The 17,023-nt window shown below is 39.4% G+C and overlaps 2 protein-coding genes across 5 annotated transcripts; one reads left to right on the top strand and one right to left on the bottom strand.

Moving 5' to 3' along the window:
• The first annotated feature begins 777 nt into the window (after window positions 1-777).
• On the top strand, window positions 778-5,427 carry cisd2 (CDGSH iron sulfur domain 2). Its single transcript, XM_029434263.1, has 3 exons — window positions 778-1,003; window positions 3,709-3,923; window positions 4,143-5,427. The coding sequence occupies exons 1-3, from the start codon at window positions 901-903 to the stop codon at window positions 4,230-4,232; spliced, it is 408 nt and encodes a 135-aa protein (XP_029290123.1). The 5' UTR covers window positions 778-900; the 3' UTR covers window positions 4,233-5,427.
• Window positions 5,428-5,915: 488 nt separating this feature from the next.
• LOC115009915 (sodium/hydrogen exchanger 9B2) lies at window positions 5,916-16,999 on the bottom strand. 4 transcript variants are annotated; one of them, XM_029434226.1, is made up of 13 exons: window positions 16,876-16,999; window positions 15,289-15,591; window positions 14,078-14,279; window positions 13,631-13,801; window positions 12,233-12,375; window positions 11,673-11,800; window positions 10,577-10,752; window positions 10,080-10,186; window positions 9,466-9,615; window positions 9,153-9,261; window positions 7,965-8,101; window positions 7,505-7,727; window positions 5,916-7,144 (listed from the first exon to the last, which is right to left on the bottom strand). In XM_029434226.1, the coding sequence occupies exons 2-13, from the start codon at window positions 15,469-15,471 to the stop codon at window positions 7,092-7,094; spliced, it is 1,782 nt and encodes a 593-aa protein (XP_029290086.1). In that variant the 5' UTR covers window positions 15,472-15,591; window positions 16,876-16,999; the 3' UTR covers window positions 5,916-7,091. The 4 variants fall into 4 exon arrangements, with proteins under 4 accessions (XP_029290086.1, XP_029290095.1, XP_029290104.1 ...); XM_029434235.1 differs by having other exon boundaries at window positions 5,916-7,141; XM_029434244.1 differs by having other exon boundaries at window positions 7,544-7,727.
• Window positions 17,000-17,023: the final 24 nt, after the last annotated feature.

Raw genomic sequence — 17,023 nt, 5'->3', positions numbered from 1 at the left:
TTAACGGTCAATGGCTATAGGACAAACGTTTGATGGTTGAATGCACTTGTGTCAGCTAAATTAATATAATGTAAAAAAAAGGTAATGATATAGCCTATAAATTATACATTTTAACATATGTTTTGTCAATAAACTTTGTTCAAACATTAAATACATATTGTGCATATACGATATATTATACTTAATACTGTGTGGACTTCTTTATGCTTTCTGTCCCAAATGTCTGCTCGGACATTGGAAAAGTGCATTTGCTGATTTGAATCAGCATGAAATAAATTGCAGAATTACTTGAAACTCAATGACTTAATCTATTTATAAATCCAAAATGAAAGAACTAGAGGCAAATTCCAACATATCAGAGTGTTTACCTGTTTCCCTATATAGTGTTTCCCTATGTTTGATTATTTAAGTTCAGTTTAATTTCGTCTCCTTTTGTGTTTTCTGTCTGTAAATATGTGTTTTTATTCTCAGTGGAGCTCTCCTGATAAATAAGGTTTAATAAACAAAACAATCTATTTATTCTATTAACATCTAATGTCACAAACTGCTCCTGTCGTAGGGTACTATATTTATTAATCTAAAATGATTTAGGTATTTAAAAGCGAAGTTTACGAAGTGTACACGAAGTAGACAAAAACTAACACTTTCCATTTTCACATTGAATTCAAGTTGTCCAATCAGGAGCCACCAACTCCTCCAACGCTGATTGGTCACATCCTACGTCACAGGTCGTTGCTACGTGTATTCACAAAAACGTCAACGCATATTTTCTTCGGTTGTTTCCGCTGTAAGAGTTTACGTCCGGTGACACGCTGCGCTCAGAAATAAACGTAATGACATAAACGAGCCCCAGGAACTACTGAAGTCAAAGACAAACCCTGACACATTGAACAATTCAAGATGGTTTTAGAATCTGTTTCAAGGATAATAAAAGTCCAGCTTCCAGCTTACCTCAAGAGGCTTCCGCTTCCGGAGACGATCGGAGGATTTGCGAGGTTAACAGGTAATTTCACTGCAGCTGTGTTTAACTTCTGACTGTCAAGTGAAGATGACTTTCCAACTCATCGAGCACACTTTTCAGCAGAGAGCTTTTTACTTTAGCTAGCATGCAGAACGAAAAGTCAGTCATAGTCGTGCAGTAGTTGAGTGTCCTACAAAACATGTGTTAAATCCTCAAGTGGCTCACTTAAAAGCTCTTCATGATAGTTTGGTTTTATTTAGCAACATCAACTCCGTAATGACCTTAAACTATAAAGAACTACTCTCCACAGTAAAGTGTGCTTGTGTGTTACAATTTTGAAGTTTCTACTTCTTATAAGTTGCAACCTGTCCTCTGCTGTGTAAGTGATATCCTGTTAACCATATCAATTAGAAATGTGATGCTATGTTTGCCTCTAGCACAATATGTACCCAGCTCATACCATCAAGTGATTGTCATATCAGATCAGTCCTAGACTAGAGGCTACATAAAGTCTCAAAACACAGATTACTTCAAGATCACTGCTCATCTTCAGGTCTGTGACCTCATGTTAGCTCCCCAAATTGTCAATAGAAAATGTTCATGTTATCATATCAGTCTATGCAGAGCTGCAGCAATAAAGCAATTTTTCAAGCAAAAAATACCAAACATTTAATGCTTCCAGCCTAATGAGCTGTTCATTCTTATTTTACATTATAGTGAATGCAATTTCTTTAGGTTTTGGACCTCTGGTAGGACAACATATGGCATGTCACCCTGGGCTTAGATGGCTTTCTGTGTTTTACAGACCAAATGATTAATACAATGTATAATAAGAATAATCCTTAGTTACTCATCTAAATTAAAGCATTGCTAACTTTGATCTTTTGTTTTCAGAAGCAATGAGGAAGCTCAAGCAGGATTGTTATTTGAATTTGTTTGAATACATTAAACTAGTTTCCTGGTATCAGTCTCTATCATGTCATGACATTCAGCGTTTCGACTATCCTATACGTTCCAACGTCCACGCAGTGAGGTATACCGTTTTTATATTTAGGGAGAATGAGAGAACTGGTATCAGCATATTCTCTGAGATGAGGTATCGCGATCAGAAACCTCCTTGGACTACTTTTAAATCTGTAGTCTCGATAAACCTCTACTGGACTACTTCCTGAGCTGTTTGTCTTATCACATATTGCATCTCTTGCACCGGTTAATTCGAGAACACAAAAGCTGATGCATTAACTTATTTGCAACTCCATACACTGAAAACATTTCTTCACAGCTTCTAGTTAAGCACAAGTGCACTGTTTTAAATCAAGGAGAGAGAGCTAAAAGTACAACAGTGCTTTAGAAAGCCTAAATGAAGTCCATCTTGAAGCAGATGAACAACTTCAACATGACCTTTCAGCCAACACAGATCTTTGGAAAGTATCAAATTTAGCCTAAAAATAGCCCCAAAAAGTGAAAAAGCTGAGCTCGCATGCATTACTGAACTCTTATGTGACAGAATTGACATACAATAATTTGAGTAGTTTCTCTCTAAGAAAGCCATAAAAGCAGAAGATGTTATTGTGTTACGTAGTACTAATTGATAAGGCTTGTGAAAGCCTTGCTATAATTGGCTTTTAAGTTAAGCTGTTGCCTGAAGTTAAAACCTGTTTCTGAAGTTGTGTTTTCTGTCATAAATGAGCAATTTAGTGCAGATTAAAAGATGAAAGATTTATTAAGCGCTCCTACATGTGAATATAATTATTTAAAGAGATTTAAGGATTAACAATGTCCCATTAGGCATCAAAATCCTTTTTACTGAAATTTACTTTAATTGCCAAAAGAGTATTATGAAAACTTCCAGGAGCCGGGGTGTAACTCGTAGCTAATAACAAAATTACATAAATTGTGGTTAATCCTCACTGTGCTTCACTTGTCTGTTCATGTGTGGTGGACTGTACTATAGGCTTTTCCCAAAGCACTTTTCAGGGCTCAGCGTGGCCGTCCCCCTGATAGCTGTTGATCAAACGCAATAGTGGAGCGAAAGTACAGATAAGAGGTGAGCTCGTCCTCCAGCTGGACCCGCAGATATCACTGTTTCCATGCAGTTCCAACACTAGAATGAGGAGATTAGACCTAAATCTGTTTATAAAGTCATTTATTTTCAAATTGACATTTAACTGCATTTGACATTTCACATAAATATGGTAAATTAAATCTCTAGGATATTTAATTTTTGGCATGTTCACCTTTTATTAAACAGAGGACAGTGTAGAAAAGTTTACATGTGCTCTGTGTCCACTATGCTACCAAGGTGCTCCATCTGTAGGTTTCACTGTCTCAGTAACATCATAGTACTTGATAGCAGATAGTAGGTTGCTTAAAAACAAACATTTCTTGCACCAATATTTGGATTTGTCTTTATATTGGTGATTGCTTGTTTCATGTTGACCATTGGCTGTTAAGGGAAGTTGCCTTGTGGACTAAAGTAGAGCTGCAGCTAATTGTTATTTACATTTTTAATTCCTCCATCAATTATCTTCTTAATCCAAATAGTTGGTGATTAATTTTCTGTCAATTGTTTAATCCAGGGCTGAAACCATTAACTTTTGAAAGCTTCCAGTGATGCACATGAAGCCCTCTCCCCGCACACAGACAATGACCACAAATACATTTTCAACTTATGGCCAACGTTGCTTTCGGTTTACATTCCAGGCACACAAAGACTGTTTGCTAATAAGTATGCAATGTGTCTGTAGTGTCCGAGTGGCTCCGGTTGCTGCCTCTCCTGGGTATCCTGGCTTTGCTTGGATATCTGACCATTCGCCCGTTCCTGCCTAAGAGGAAGAAGCAGAGAGACAGCCTGATCAACCTGAAGATCCAGAAAGAGAACCCAAAAGTGGTCAACGAGATAGACATCGAGGACCTGAACAGCGCAAATGTGTGTTACTGTCGCTGCTGGCGCTCCAAAACCGTAAGTTGTGTCTCTTCTAGAAGCATTTGTACGGGCAGTTACTTGTATTTGTCACAGACTGATAAATACAGTTGGCTCACTTGCATTAGATAAGTTATACTTTCATTACTTAAGCCAATCATTTATTATTTTATGTTTTTCATTTTTTATGTAGGATAAGGAGGAGTTTAGTGTTTCTGTGTCTTGCCAGCTAACGTTAAGTTGTTTCCTTTTTTTCAGTTTCCTGTTTGTGACAAGTCGCACTTAAAGCACAATGAGCTTACTGGAGACAACGTGGGACCGCTCATTCTCAAAAAGAAGATACTATAATTGGCCACTGATGGGAGTTTTCCTCTCACCTCCCCAGTCTTTAGTTTTTATTTCTTAAGTTTGTTTATTCTTTATTTCTTTTACAAAAGTCTCACCTTGTTGTCATGTTTCTCCAAGATATGATCTTTATTTGAAGTGTTTCTAATACACCTAAAAATATAAAATGCCACAGGAAACGGTGTTTTAGGTTCTTTACGTTACATTGTGCCGTTAGGAAGCGGTTTCTTCTTTCTCTTTTTGAAAAGGCTTTTGTTTATCGTTTACTTTCCTTGGTTAACAGAGCAGCCTTTTTATACGACTGTAACTTAAATTTAAGTCGTGACTTGCTCTTTTTGGAATCCATTGTTAATCATTGGGACCACTTTGAGAGGAAAACTTGAAACATAATTGTAGTGACTTCATCTGAACCGTCAGGGTTACAGTTTTCCCCGGTTAAATGGTTGTTTAAATGAAACACTTAAATACTAGTCGAACCCGTAAGGAACGTTTTTGTACTGTACGTCTTCATTTTGGACAATTCTTTGGTTTTACCAGCCAACCTTTTGTCTGTGTGCCATCATACTGTCCACTCTTTCATGATGTGATGTATTCTCTTATAAGTTATTGTGTGTATGGGAGGCTATTTGTTATTCTTCACATTTATTTTGTTCATGGCCTTTAAACATTTGAGTTTTACATTTTGCATTAAACTCTGTTGCCAACAAACATTTCAAACCACTGCACTGTTGATGTTATAACCTCCCTACCATGTTGAGGTTTTAGAAAGTTATTTGCTCTGTAATGTTTTGTTTTCAAGCTTCTGTATTTTCATAATGGCTGTAAATAGTTGACCTGCTGGAATATACTTTCTTGATTTATCAGCAATATTGTATACTTAAATGGCTTATATCTTCACAAGTGTACCTCCACGACTGTCTGAGTGTCTAATTTGTAAAAAGGAATAGTCAGGATGTTAAACTGGCAAACAGAACTGCAGCTTCATTCCCTTCTTTCACTGTTACGACAGAGGAACACTTCCTGTCTCCTGGAGCTGAAATATATTTAAATGGCATGAGGAGTACATCACTTTCTTATTCTCCTGCTACTCATTTTTTTAAAGAGGTGCATTCAGGGTCATAATTCTATAGGAGTGCATTATGTTTTCGGAACTGTCGAGCCTCAAAGAGAAATAAAATACACTAATGGCATCAACTTTCCTCATGCTTAGATATACTTTATTTATCCCGAGGTAAATTCAGGCGTATGTATTTTGTAAATCGAAAGCAATAGAAACAAGACATAAGACTTCAGTTGCTATTGGTTCTATGAGGCTGTACAGTGATGCTTTGTGCTAAATGCTAACTTTAGCATTCTAACATGCTGATGGCTAGCAGGTGCAATGTTAACCATCGCATGCTAACATTTGCCAATAAGCACTAAACACAAAGCACAGCTAAGTCATTCGTTTTCATGCATCTACCCAATTGTATACAATCCAACCCATAGTTGTTTAGATATTTCAGCCTGGACCAACAGCGCCATCCCTAAATTGCACTGAGTATGGATTAAAAGAGAAAACGGATCAGAAGCCGCAATTTAAAGAGACAGTGACTTGAATTAAGAACATAAGACTATTATCCTACTGTATCACTACACCAACAAATGACTTAAAATACATTCAAATACAAGAGAAGAACACCTCTGTAGGTTTTTATCATTTATTGATTAAAGAATATTTGGTAAAAAACTAATGCTCAATTCTGATACTTTATCATAAATAGTTGCTAATAATACACAACGAGGCAATACATTCAAATAAAAACATTAAGTTACACTGCACACTTCTGTTATGAAAAAAAAAAAATGTAACAAATGTGAAAAATCGACTTTTCCCTTACACTCAAAGGTTGGGTTTACATGAATGTTTAAAATATGGACATGATCATTGTTGAGCAATCGTGAAATTGAAAACCGACATAGCGAATGTAGCAGATGATGGAAGTTTTAGCAGCATTGTGTTTAAACCAGAGGAAAGTTTTGTGGATTATTTCGATTTTTCTCCTGATTATTTTGTCAACTATTACATTACAGGTCATTTATCAGCCGCTCTTATCCAGAGCGACTTACAGTGAACTACAGGGACAGTCTCCCTGGAGCAACTTGCTCAGGGGCACAATGGTAGCAGCCCTAGTATTGAACTGTTTGGAAGCTGGACCACTAGACCATCAACTACACAAACCAATTATCACCGAGACACAGCTAATACACATTTTATTAAAACATACACAAAAAATAAACAAACATATAGCTTTATAAATATTATACTAAGTGCAGAACACCTAAAGACTGGTCTAATTTAAAACAATTAAATATTGCTTCTGCCAGTGCACAAGTAGCCCTCAAAAGGAAACAGTTTCTACTAAAACACAGCATTACCACCTGTCCAAATACAGTAAATAGTTATCTGATATGTAGTCATACAAATGGGCATATATTGGATTCAGTGAATATGACGGGCAGGAAAATGATCCGCCTTTACAAAAATGTAAATCATATTCACACTAATATATCTGATTAAAAGTTCATTTGGGACCAGAAACAGAACCCCCCCCTCTTGCACACTGTCCTACAGCATGACCGTGCAGACGTTTGGATGTGGGTCATTTGTTTGGAAGCCTGAGGCCTGGAAACCACCAGAGGCTATAAATACAGAGTGATTCATGTGTTCCTGCAGGATGGCAAACATCAGGAGCTGACCGGCAGATAGAGAGACAAAAGAGAGCCACTCGGTGGCTAAAGCAAAGCTCAAATATCCGAGGTGTGAAAGCACCCAGGAAGTCTCTTTAAATGTCTTGGCTTACTGGATGAAGACTGGTGATGTCAGAGCGTGCTCTCGTAGGTGATAGGGGTTTCAGTGTCATCTTCTTCTCCTGCTGAAGGGCATAGTAAAGATGGAGAGGAGACAGAGGGAGGAAAAACAATCATGAGAAAAGCTTTGGTAAAAGACTGACTGCATAAATGTTTAAAGGTAAAAGACTGATTAAAGTGCACAACCATGAGCTGAACTTTTGGAAACAATGCCAGTGTTGTGTGGATGTAAGAGACATGAGGGGTAAACAGAAACCGCAACTATGCAAATATTTTTCTGAATGGACATGTCTATCATAAAAGGTAAAGAAGGGAAAAGATTTGCAGGAAAGTATATTCACTAATCAAACACAACTGCAAAGCCAGGTCTTGACGGGGGGGGGTGTTAAGCTCAGCGCACTTGTTGAATGTAGGACTTTACCTACCTAAGAAACAGGCTGATACATTGGGTTTGACTCGCTCACCACAGGCAGAGTTCTTTGGTTTCTGCAGCAGGCGAGGTCCAGCGAGCCCGATGAGCAGAGCTCCTACAGGTGCCGTGAGAAGGATGCCCAGCACAGCCACGGTCAGCACATCCATGCCGTACTTCTGCAGCAGCTTGTCGTCCCTCGACCTGGCCATGTCCAAAGCTGTGGAGCCTATAGCTGCCTGATGAAGGGAGAGGACACTAGTGTTTCCTCCAAACTCACTCACAAATGACATTTACCATCACAATGAAAGGACACTTGAATTAGTTAGAAAAAAACATTTGAGTGTGTGTATTTTCCAAAAGAAATATGTAGTGCAGAAATGATTTACTGGGAAAATCCTAAACTGAGCACAAGGGAAAAACACTCAGAAATACCCTGACCGCTGACCCTGACAAATATGTCAGCGCTGACATACCTGCACTGTGGCTTTGGGCATCCATGCAAGAGCTATGAAGACTTTTTCTTTCATGTTAAACCCGGCAAACAGCACACAGACGAAGGTGAACAGGATTCGAACCAGCAGGGCAATGAGCAGAGAGGCTATACCCAGACCTGAACAGACAGATAGACAAGATGTGTTAAACTATATTTGTTGTACTGCTTTTAAAAAAAGCTTACAGTTATTACATCACCGGTACTTAACAGCTTTAGGTAAGCAGGGGCACAGTAGTGGTGAAAAATAGTAAAGCACACAGGCTGACTGAGTGGTGCTTATACATTACTAGAAATACCTTGTAACCTGGTTATGTGGAATGCATGCGCTCATACACTTATATCATATTTCCTCTTAATTTTATAGAATAAAATACAATGAAATAAAACAAAGTAAATGTCCTTCATTTTGAAGCCATATATTTCATGAAAGCGTACAGAAACAGTAATGAGACACATGTACGGGTTCAATGGGTGAGTTCATATCATTTCTGCTACATTTGTTTGACCAGAAGCTTAGTAATGCTAGCCATCTGAGAAAGAGACTGGAGCTGTGTCTGCATGAACTCATTTTTAAAAGCACAAACCGCCTGCAGTCTAAGCGGGGAATGTTGAGGTGTTACCATGCCCACCACACCTGCTCATCTTCTTTAAAAGCACCAAACAATGACCTTTCACGTCAGGAGGATTTTTCTTAAAACGTTTTTTCTCATTGACACACAGAGTAAGCATTAATATAGAGTACTCTTTCCAAATGCATACAATATATCAACACTACACATATGTAGTAAAGCCTAAAGAAGATGATGCTCTGAAGTTATGTTACTGTTATTGATTAGTAGTTACATTTCAAATACAGCTACTTGCAGAACACCAAATATATTGTTGTTGCCATTTGTGCTGGCTCGCATTAGATTCCTTTTTTGGGTGAAATCTCAGATCTCTTTTCCAAAAGAACTCATTTGTGATCTTCTATGGGAGTGCTAACACAGACTCAGGTTTAAAGTATTTACTCAACACAGACAGAGACATTAAAAATATCCTGAGGCCGCTTTTTTTGCTTATGGAAATATATTTACATCCATGCAGCCACATTTGAATCTCTCACAATGCTAACAGCCACCTCACTGTGTTATTCTTTCCTCTGTGTGTATGCGTGTGTTTGTCTCACCAACTGTGTGTCCCTCCAACTCAGAGATTCGAATTTCTGCTCCTATTAGTCCGAAGAGAAGAGGCTGAAACACGTCCCACGCCCACCCCACCACTTCCTCCACACGTGCCTTAAAAACAAACAGAACACACAGACATGGTTAGTAAGGTTATCTTTGACATGGTATATAATATGCTTCAATAATTCACTATGAAATACAATTTTCTGCAGAGTTAACTGTATCAAAATTCTGCACTAAGGATGGATCCTTTCTAATAGAGAGCTGAAAAATATGCTGTACGTACAAACAGATGTGGCATGCATATGTTGTTACCTTGTCTGACCCCCAGCCGAGGCCAGCCAGGAATGCCAGCACCAGGGTGCAGAGGCCTCCGGAGCCAGGAAACCCAGCCACACCGCTGCCGAACACGGCAAAGACGGACAGCCCCAGCACCAAGAAGGATCGCTTCATTACTAAGTGTTTCTAGGTGAAAAAGATAGTCAATGATTAAATGTAGTATATTTCAGACAGAATGAATGAACCTAGGAATACAAAAAGCTCCATTTACCACTTGTTAGGTGTAGGCACACATGTTCATGACATCTTATACAACGCTTGTTTATCTCATAATGTAGCTGTAGTAATACACAGTATTACATATGTTGATTGATTTGAGACAGTAGTCATATAGTTTATGTAATAACAGTTATGACCCACAGAAACATCTCTATATTCCTGTATACTTCCCCACTTGAATCCAAAGTGACCACATCAAAGGTCACTTTGAAGTTATCGTTTCAAATCAAAAGTGGAAAACGTCACAAGATTTCTTCCACACGCCTTTGTTGGCACGACTCAAGTTGTTTCACATGCAGGCTGTGGTGTCAAGTGAGCATGACTAAGCGATACGAAGTAATTTCACGGTCATGCTGCATGAGCATGCCTACCTGGTCAACACTAGGGAAGTACTGGATGAGGAAGCCAAGAAGAATCCCAGCAACCATCCCACCACCCACCTCCAGTACACCTCGCAGGAGGTTGAACCAAGTGGAGCCTAAAAGGATCAGCAGAGAAAACATACAATTAATAGAATAAACTGTTCGAAAAATGACAGTTTGTGACAGTATTGTATCATTTACTGTTTTAAATGCTTATTGTTTAAATGTTATTGCTTATTGTTATAGCCCTATGCTATACACTGTGTAATGCACTGTGACTTTGCAAAAAAAACATTTCCACAGCACACTCACACCCTCTGCTGAGCTCTTGACAAACTACAGATAGAAGTTGCTTATTTCATATGCTTCTCAGTACACTGCACATGCTGCCCCTCCCCTGGAGATAAGGCGGTGTTGCATTTTCAAGAGAAGAACATTGAAGTCAGCACTTATTATTTTTCCTTCACCTCTCCACACACACACAAACACATACATCCGCAGGTTACCTGTGGCGAAGGCCATGCTCAAGCATGTGGTGAACCCTGTGATGGCAAGGATGTCGTCGAAGCTTCCGGCAGCCATCAGCAGAGTGGGGATGCCCTGCTCCACGCCGTAACCGTCCTTCTGCAGCAGCAGCATGGCGGGAACCACCACTGCTGGAGACACAGCGCCCATCACAAAGCTACAACGTGGACATGAGAAGACGGGTCGCTTGAAACAAATAAGTAATGACCTTTGGAAAAAAACTTCAGCCTTTAAATACAGTTCTGCAAAAAGAGAGGCATTCCTGCAGCATGACGTGCAGTTTATGCTGTCGCTGAGACGGGATTCTCGAACAATAATCATTTGAATTTGCTGCAAACACAATATTTGAATTCTGAAATTTCCAATCATTAAAATTCCGCTACCAATCTTAAAGAATATTGAGTATAAGAAGTATAAGAATATTGCACTGACAAGCAGGTCATCTGTGCAGAAAGCCAGATAATGTAAAGTTCCATTTCACCTGCCAACGTCACACGAATGATGACGAGGCAGAAATATAAAAAGTGTTTATTTTGGATTGTGGATACAGAGATTGTAATGTGATCTCGTGACTCTCGGTCAGCAATGGGTTTTCCATGCTGTGCTTCGTGAGAACATGTTGCTTGTGGGTACACAGTGTTGCACAGTATTAGTCTAACTTATCTTTGTCATCAAAGTTCAGCCTTCCGTATCTTGACATGCTCGACATTCTCACTCTCTAACAATCTGGCTCAGACACACAAACTGCTCCCGCAGCAGCGAGAGCTGAACTGTCTGCTCACACGGCAGATAAACGGAAGAATGTTGTGAATGCAAAATTATTGCTTTTATGTCTGTTAGTTTTTTTTTTTTTTTTTAACTATGCACGATTAAATAAAGGCTTTTTATTTCCTTTTCATTTCACTTTCTGCGGACTTATATCACATGTCTAACTCCTCTCTTTCTCCCTACATGTCCTGTCTGCATCCTCTCTGTCAAATGTCTTTCCTAGAGTTACTGTAATGGTAATACACAGCTTGTTGTTAAGTCGAATATAAAGAGTGGAGATGTAGGCAGAGTAAGTAGTGTTGCATTTACCCAAGGATGAAGCCCCACACCCAGGGCAAGCCCATGAGGAAGTGAGAGATCAGGGCGGTGGTGCAAGCCTCTATAATGCAAGGCCCAGCTGCCACACGTGCACACACGGATTTCAATTTCCTCAGAGCCTGACAACACAGACGCATACATCATTTGAGAGTTTGTCACCGTCATTAATCCACTTTTGTACAGAGATAAAGAGAGAATTAACAAGTGTAATGATGCTTGGTGGTATTAAATGATTCGTTAATAAATTGAGAAAATGACTTGATGACACTAGACAACTTGTGAAGTTGTCAGATCGCTGTACTGTTCACACTACATCAAGTCCGGGAAATGAAAATCAGGGCTAAGGTCGTGTAGTGTGAACTAGTCGTAACCAGTTAAGGCATTTTAAAATGCAAAACTACTAAGCATCAAGCATAAAAGGCTCAGATTTGCTTTTCCCATATCGCTGGAAATTGAATACTTTGGATTGTGCACAAAGATGAGACAAGTGCTTAATTATTATATCTCTAAACATTTCTGCGTGCAGATACTAAGACTCAATGGTGGCGTACCGTGGGATCCAAACCCAGACCAGCTCGGGCCAGAATGACAGCCAGAGCGATGTTCCTCAGTGACGCAGACCATCTGAAGTCGATGTACACCCCGTCTGTTATAACTGGGATGTTTCTCAGCAGGAAACCCATCAGCAGCATACCTGCAACACAGCAGAGGGCGTGAGAGAGGAAAGATGATCTCTCACACAAGATACAGAACAAGAATAATGACCACCTGCTGCTTTTTGAACTTTACAGTGCTCATGTTTGACACCTGAGATTGCCTGTAAGACTGTCTTATAGCAATAATAACTCAAGTTTAAACAATATCCTAACCCTCTCTAAAAAAACATTCAGAAGTCCTGTGCCAATTCTTACGTTCAAAACATGTCACGTGACTGAGAATATTACATTACAATGTTACGTGACATTATTGAGAATTGTGAAACAAAATAGCAGCAAAATAGTGGCTTTGGCTTTAGCACATTAGTGGCTAATGTGACTAAGAATGGAACAAGTGAGTAACATGGTTAATCAGGAACTCCTGTTTGACCCCATGTTCTCTTATATTCTTTTTTTCTTGTTTGTTTTTAAATCAATGACAAAGGTTAAATGACTCAGTCAGTAGATGCCTTTGTTATAAGTCACCAAATGTTGCAATACTCATTACATTAAGCGGCTGTATAGGCACACCACCTGTACAGGATTCAAACGTGGAGAATATCTTTATGTTACAACATTAATATTTGCTTGGCCAGCTCATGTAAATTAAACACTTCTTAAAAGACATTTGGGTTTAGTTTTACATTATTTAAAGTGCTTCCACTGTGATTCATAAAACTTGCTCTAATACTAGTATTAACACAATGATGTGCCCTGTACACACAGAATGCTGAACAAGTGTGGGGCTGTTACCCATCTGTAAGTATCTGTGCATATTGTAATTTGTTTTACAAAAGAAGCAATAATATCAGACGGACATACAATTGTTAGGCAACTGGAACAAACTGGAGACGGATGAAGTAGCCTGTTAGCCTCTCTGGTTTATGCCTGGGCAGAAGACTTACCAGAAAAAGTGAGAGACATGGATCACTGAGGGTAATGATAACACAGTGCACCCTTCACCACCTCAACCTGCCACATGCTAACCTCTTAGAAACACTGCCTGATCAAACTGCTACATCTGTAAGAACTATAGTCATAAATAATCATTCAACAGTTGAGCCTTTCTGTAATCTGATTTATATATACGACAGGCATTTCACTTGTCAAATAAGCAGTTTTATCACGGACACTGGATGAGGATGTATTGTGTTATATACAGTGTTAACCCTGTTGGAGGCTTCTGTGTAACTAAATATCAAATAAAAGATGTGTATAAGTACACCGGCGCATAAAGCATAACCACTAAATTACCAAGGAGAGGTGGGAACGGTGGAAGTTTGGGCAGATGGATGAGAGCCACCACTTTGCCACCGATGAGTGCGCAGATGAAGAGGATCGTGATGCCAAACAGGTTTCCCCCTGGAAGACACTCATCCTCAGTGATAGACCACACCACTCCAAAGAGCACAGCTGCCAGAAGGACTGGAGGAGACACAGGGTTAGATTTAGTGTTTGTGATGACAATATTATTACATGATATTGTTGTATTATAATTGCCAACCTCTTCATTTATTTTCAAGTCATTTAATATATATATATTTATTTATCTACAACATTGCTGATTTTTTAGTAGTTCCAAGTACACAAGATACTCATGTTATCTGCAGTTTTTCACACTTGTGTGAAAGAAGAGATTGACGTGCAATACATTTCTTATGTAAGAACTCCCTTAGCCCACTAGAGACCCTGCCTGCTTACGTTTAGTAAAAAGAGAGGCCAGAAGGCCTCTTGGTGGACATGGACAGAATCTGTGGAGCAAGGGGCAGCAGACAACTGGCGGGTCTGTGTTAGTGCCAGCATCCACCACAGGGTTTCGAGGAATAAAAAATGTGGTCTCCTCTGTGACATTCGGACTGGAGCAGCGCCGTACCACCACCTGGATCTGGTTCACATTTAGGTGCTGGAGAAGTCAGATTAGAAAATGCACAAAAACAGGTAATGTTTGTTAGATGCCTTAACACCATATATGTCAAACATGATCAAATAAATGTATAAATAAGATTAAATAAGTATTTTTGCTTTACAACCTTGATTTTAATTACAGTGTTTTTGATGGGCTGTAACATCTTGCTTTTATAAAAAGAACCAAACTCGTGTTTTCACTAGCTGGATTAATATTCTGATTTGTGTGACCTCAAAATGACTATTGACAGCAATGTTCAACACAGTACACAGATTTATTCACATCTAGGCCTTAAACAAGTAGCTGAGCAGTCAACATAGATGGGACCTCTTACACAGACAAAGAACCAGATCTAAGCATTTCTTATGGAAAGATAAGAAAACTGGTAGATGTCCCTGTAGCCTCTTTAATTGCTGAACCCTTATTAAGTATCGTTCCCTATTGGTATTGTTGACACAGAGGTAAGTCATACAGTACAAGTAGATTACAGGCTACTGTTTCTTGGCAAATAATAGCGAGATATGAACTGGCTGATAACTGTGACTCCTTGAACACCATCCTTATTATCCTTATTATATTGCTCATGTGTTTGCATTAGCTCAAAGTTTTGGCTTTGCCTCTGGCTGCATTTGATTTAACTCTCACAATTAGATTTACAACAACAAATGATGAACAAATTATCTCAGGCGGAACGATTAATTTGACAAGATTAGAGAAGTGTATATTAAAACATAGAAGTAAAACACTTCTGTGACTTATCACACATAATGTGAGAGACAAAGAAGCAAAGCAACGTGACACATCATTTAGACGTAGCTTAAAATGTCTTATTTAGTGAACATAAAGGCTATGTCATTTTCCTATCAAGAACAAATACATATTTCCAGGCTTATAAAACACACTTTTTTGTTTCGTCAGGGCAGTAAATGCGGAATATAACAAAGTTGAATATAACAAAGTTACACCAGAGAACAGTGACTGAGATTCTTCTGAGTAAATACTATACCTCTACATGGTTTGCTGCAGGCAAAGGAATAATGTCCAGAAGTGGGCCGGTTACTGGAGAAGGTACTGGACTGGGTACTGGACTGGGTACGGCAGTGCGTACTGGACTAGGTGCTGGACTGGGTGCACGGCTGGGATCCGGGGTAGCAAGTTTGGGCTGAGTGTCCTCCATGGCAATTGGCATAAGGTGTTTCTGTTCCACTCTCTTCTATCTCACAGTACATCAAGCCTAGGGGTGGGGTTGGCCATTGATAGGCAGTTCCTTCACTTCTGTTTCTCTATCTGGAGCTCTGACTGCATGCTCCTATTCATACAACACAGCTTTATCAGTAGAGAAACAAATGATTGTTTACTTAATAAACAATGGAGAACTGTGTTAGTACAGGTGTAGAAATTAGAATAATGATACATGTAATCTCACACAGTCTTGTTTTGCCAAAACAACTTGCTTTACAGTGAAGATGTCCATTTTAAAATAGTTTAATTCTCTACTGGATCTGATTCAAAGGCGTCAAATGAGGGAAAAGAAAGCTAACCAGGCTTGAAGCCACATGATTCATGTCTAAATGAGGATCTATGAGGCTAATATGTAGCTACATGCTGGCTACTGTGTACTGTGTTCACTTAACTTGCCGCACTACTACAAAGTGTAGCTTGTAACTCATTGCAATGGACATATACTAAACTATGTGCTCCACTGTTAATACCAGTCCAAGCTATGTTAAACACAGACGTGAACAAGTAATTGACATAAAAGTAGCGCTACTACAATGTTTTGACAGTTGCTTATGGCAACAGACGTTGGTTAATCTGCTCGTGATCAGACCACACTAATCAATGCTTACAGCTCGACCATATGGCACAGCAAGCTAGTGGATGCTAGGGCAAGTAGGTTAGAGTTAACAAGCAACTGTCAACAACATATCCTATCAAACATCTAGCTAGCCAGCAAAGCACATTTTTGGACGTTTGAGTTGTGCTAGTGTTTGGTTCAGTGTACTGCGGAAGCGGCGCACACACATGGCTGAAGTAGTTAGCTAGTGTAGAGGTAAATCCACGCCTTACGATAAACTATGCCAATGCACCCATTATCGGACAGGGACACGCTTTTTCGGTAGCAGCTAACTAGCGCTCGTGCCAACATATTAACTCATACAATAGTAATTTAATTAATTAATTAATTTCACTGACAGCCGTTTTTACAAGGCAACGTTAGGTTGGAGATTGCGTCGAAATGTTTCGCAATACATCAATGCCTCCAGGCTGAATTGCCATAAGCTAGTTAACGTTAGTAAATTCCCGGTAACGTAACGTCAACGTAAAACGCGGCTGCCATGGAATCGTTGACCCGGTCACCGACAACGTCTTATCCTGATAACGTGAAATATAATCTTTCTACTCTGGCACATGTCGGTTTAATCAATTTTCGAGAGGGAAGTCTTGTCCGATATTGGATGCCAGTAGCAGCCGGCTGTGTGCTGTCAATGAACTCTCCACAGGCACGGTAGCTCGCTAGAGACCGCTTCTGACCGCTCCGAAGGGGCTCTCTAAAATACATAACGCTTTTAAAGAAAGAAAAACGTCTCACCTCATATCATAAACATGGTCATCGCGTGTGAACTTTCAGTGATCAGGATTTCTGGCAGTCATGAGGCAGATAGAGCAGCTGGGAATTGGGTATGAGGCGGATTAGTGATGGCCAAGCATGTACGTACCGGCGCACAGAAGTGCTTGGG

The sequence above is a fragment of the Cottoperca gobio genome, chromosome 1 (assembly GCF_900634415.1).
Source record: "Cottoperca gobio chromosome 1, fCotGob3.1, whole genome shotgun sequence".
Taxonomy (NCBI): domain Eukaryota; kingdom Metazoa; phylum Chordata; class Actinopteri; order Perciformes; family Bovichtidae; genus Cottoperca; species Cottoperca gobio.
The sequence above is the reverse complement of the archived record's forward strand: the minus strand, read 5'-3'. Positions and strand labels throughout refer to the sequence as shown.

Coding starts and splice junctions, on each gene's coding strand:
- cisd2 (XM_029434263.1), top strand. CDS start 901: ATGGTTTTAGAATCTGTTTCAAGGATAATAAAAGTCCAGCTTCCAGCT. Junction 1,004..3,708: donor AGGATTTGCGAGGTTAACAG/GTAATTTCACTG, acceptor ATGTGTCTGTAG/TGTCCGAGTGGCTCCGGTTG. Junction 3,924..4,142: donor GCTGCTGGCGCTCCAAAACC/GTAAGTTGTGTC, acceptor CCTTTTTTTCAG/TTTCCTGTTTGTGACAAGTC.
- LOC115009915 (XM_029434226.1), bottom strand. CDS start 15,471: ATGCCAATTGCCATGGAGGACACTCAGCCCAAACTTGCTACCCCGGAT. Junction 14,280..15,288: donor CTGCAGCAAACCATGTAGAG/GTATAGTATTTA, acceptor TGACTTCTCCAG/CACCTAAATGTGAACCAGAT. Junction 8,102..9,152: donor GTTGGAGGGACACACAGTTG/GTGAGACAAACA, acceptor CTGTCTGTTCAG/GTCTGGGTATAGCCTCTCTG.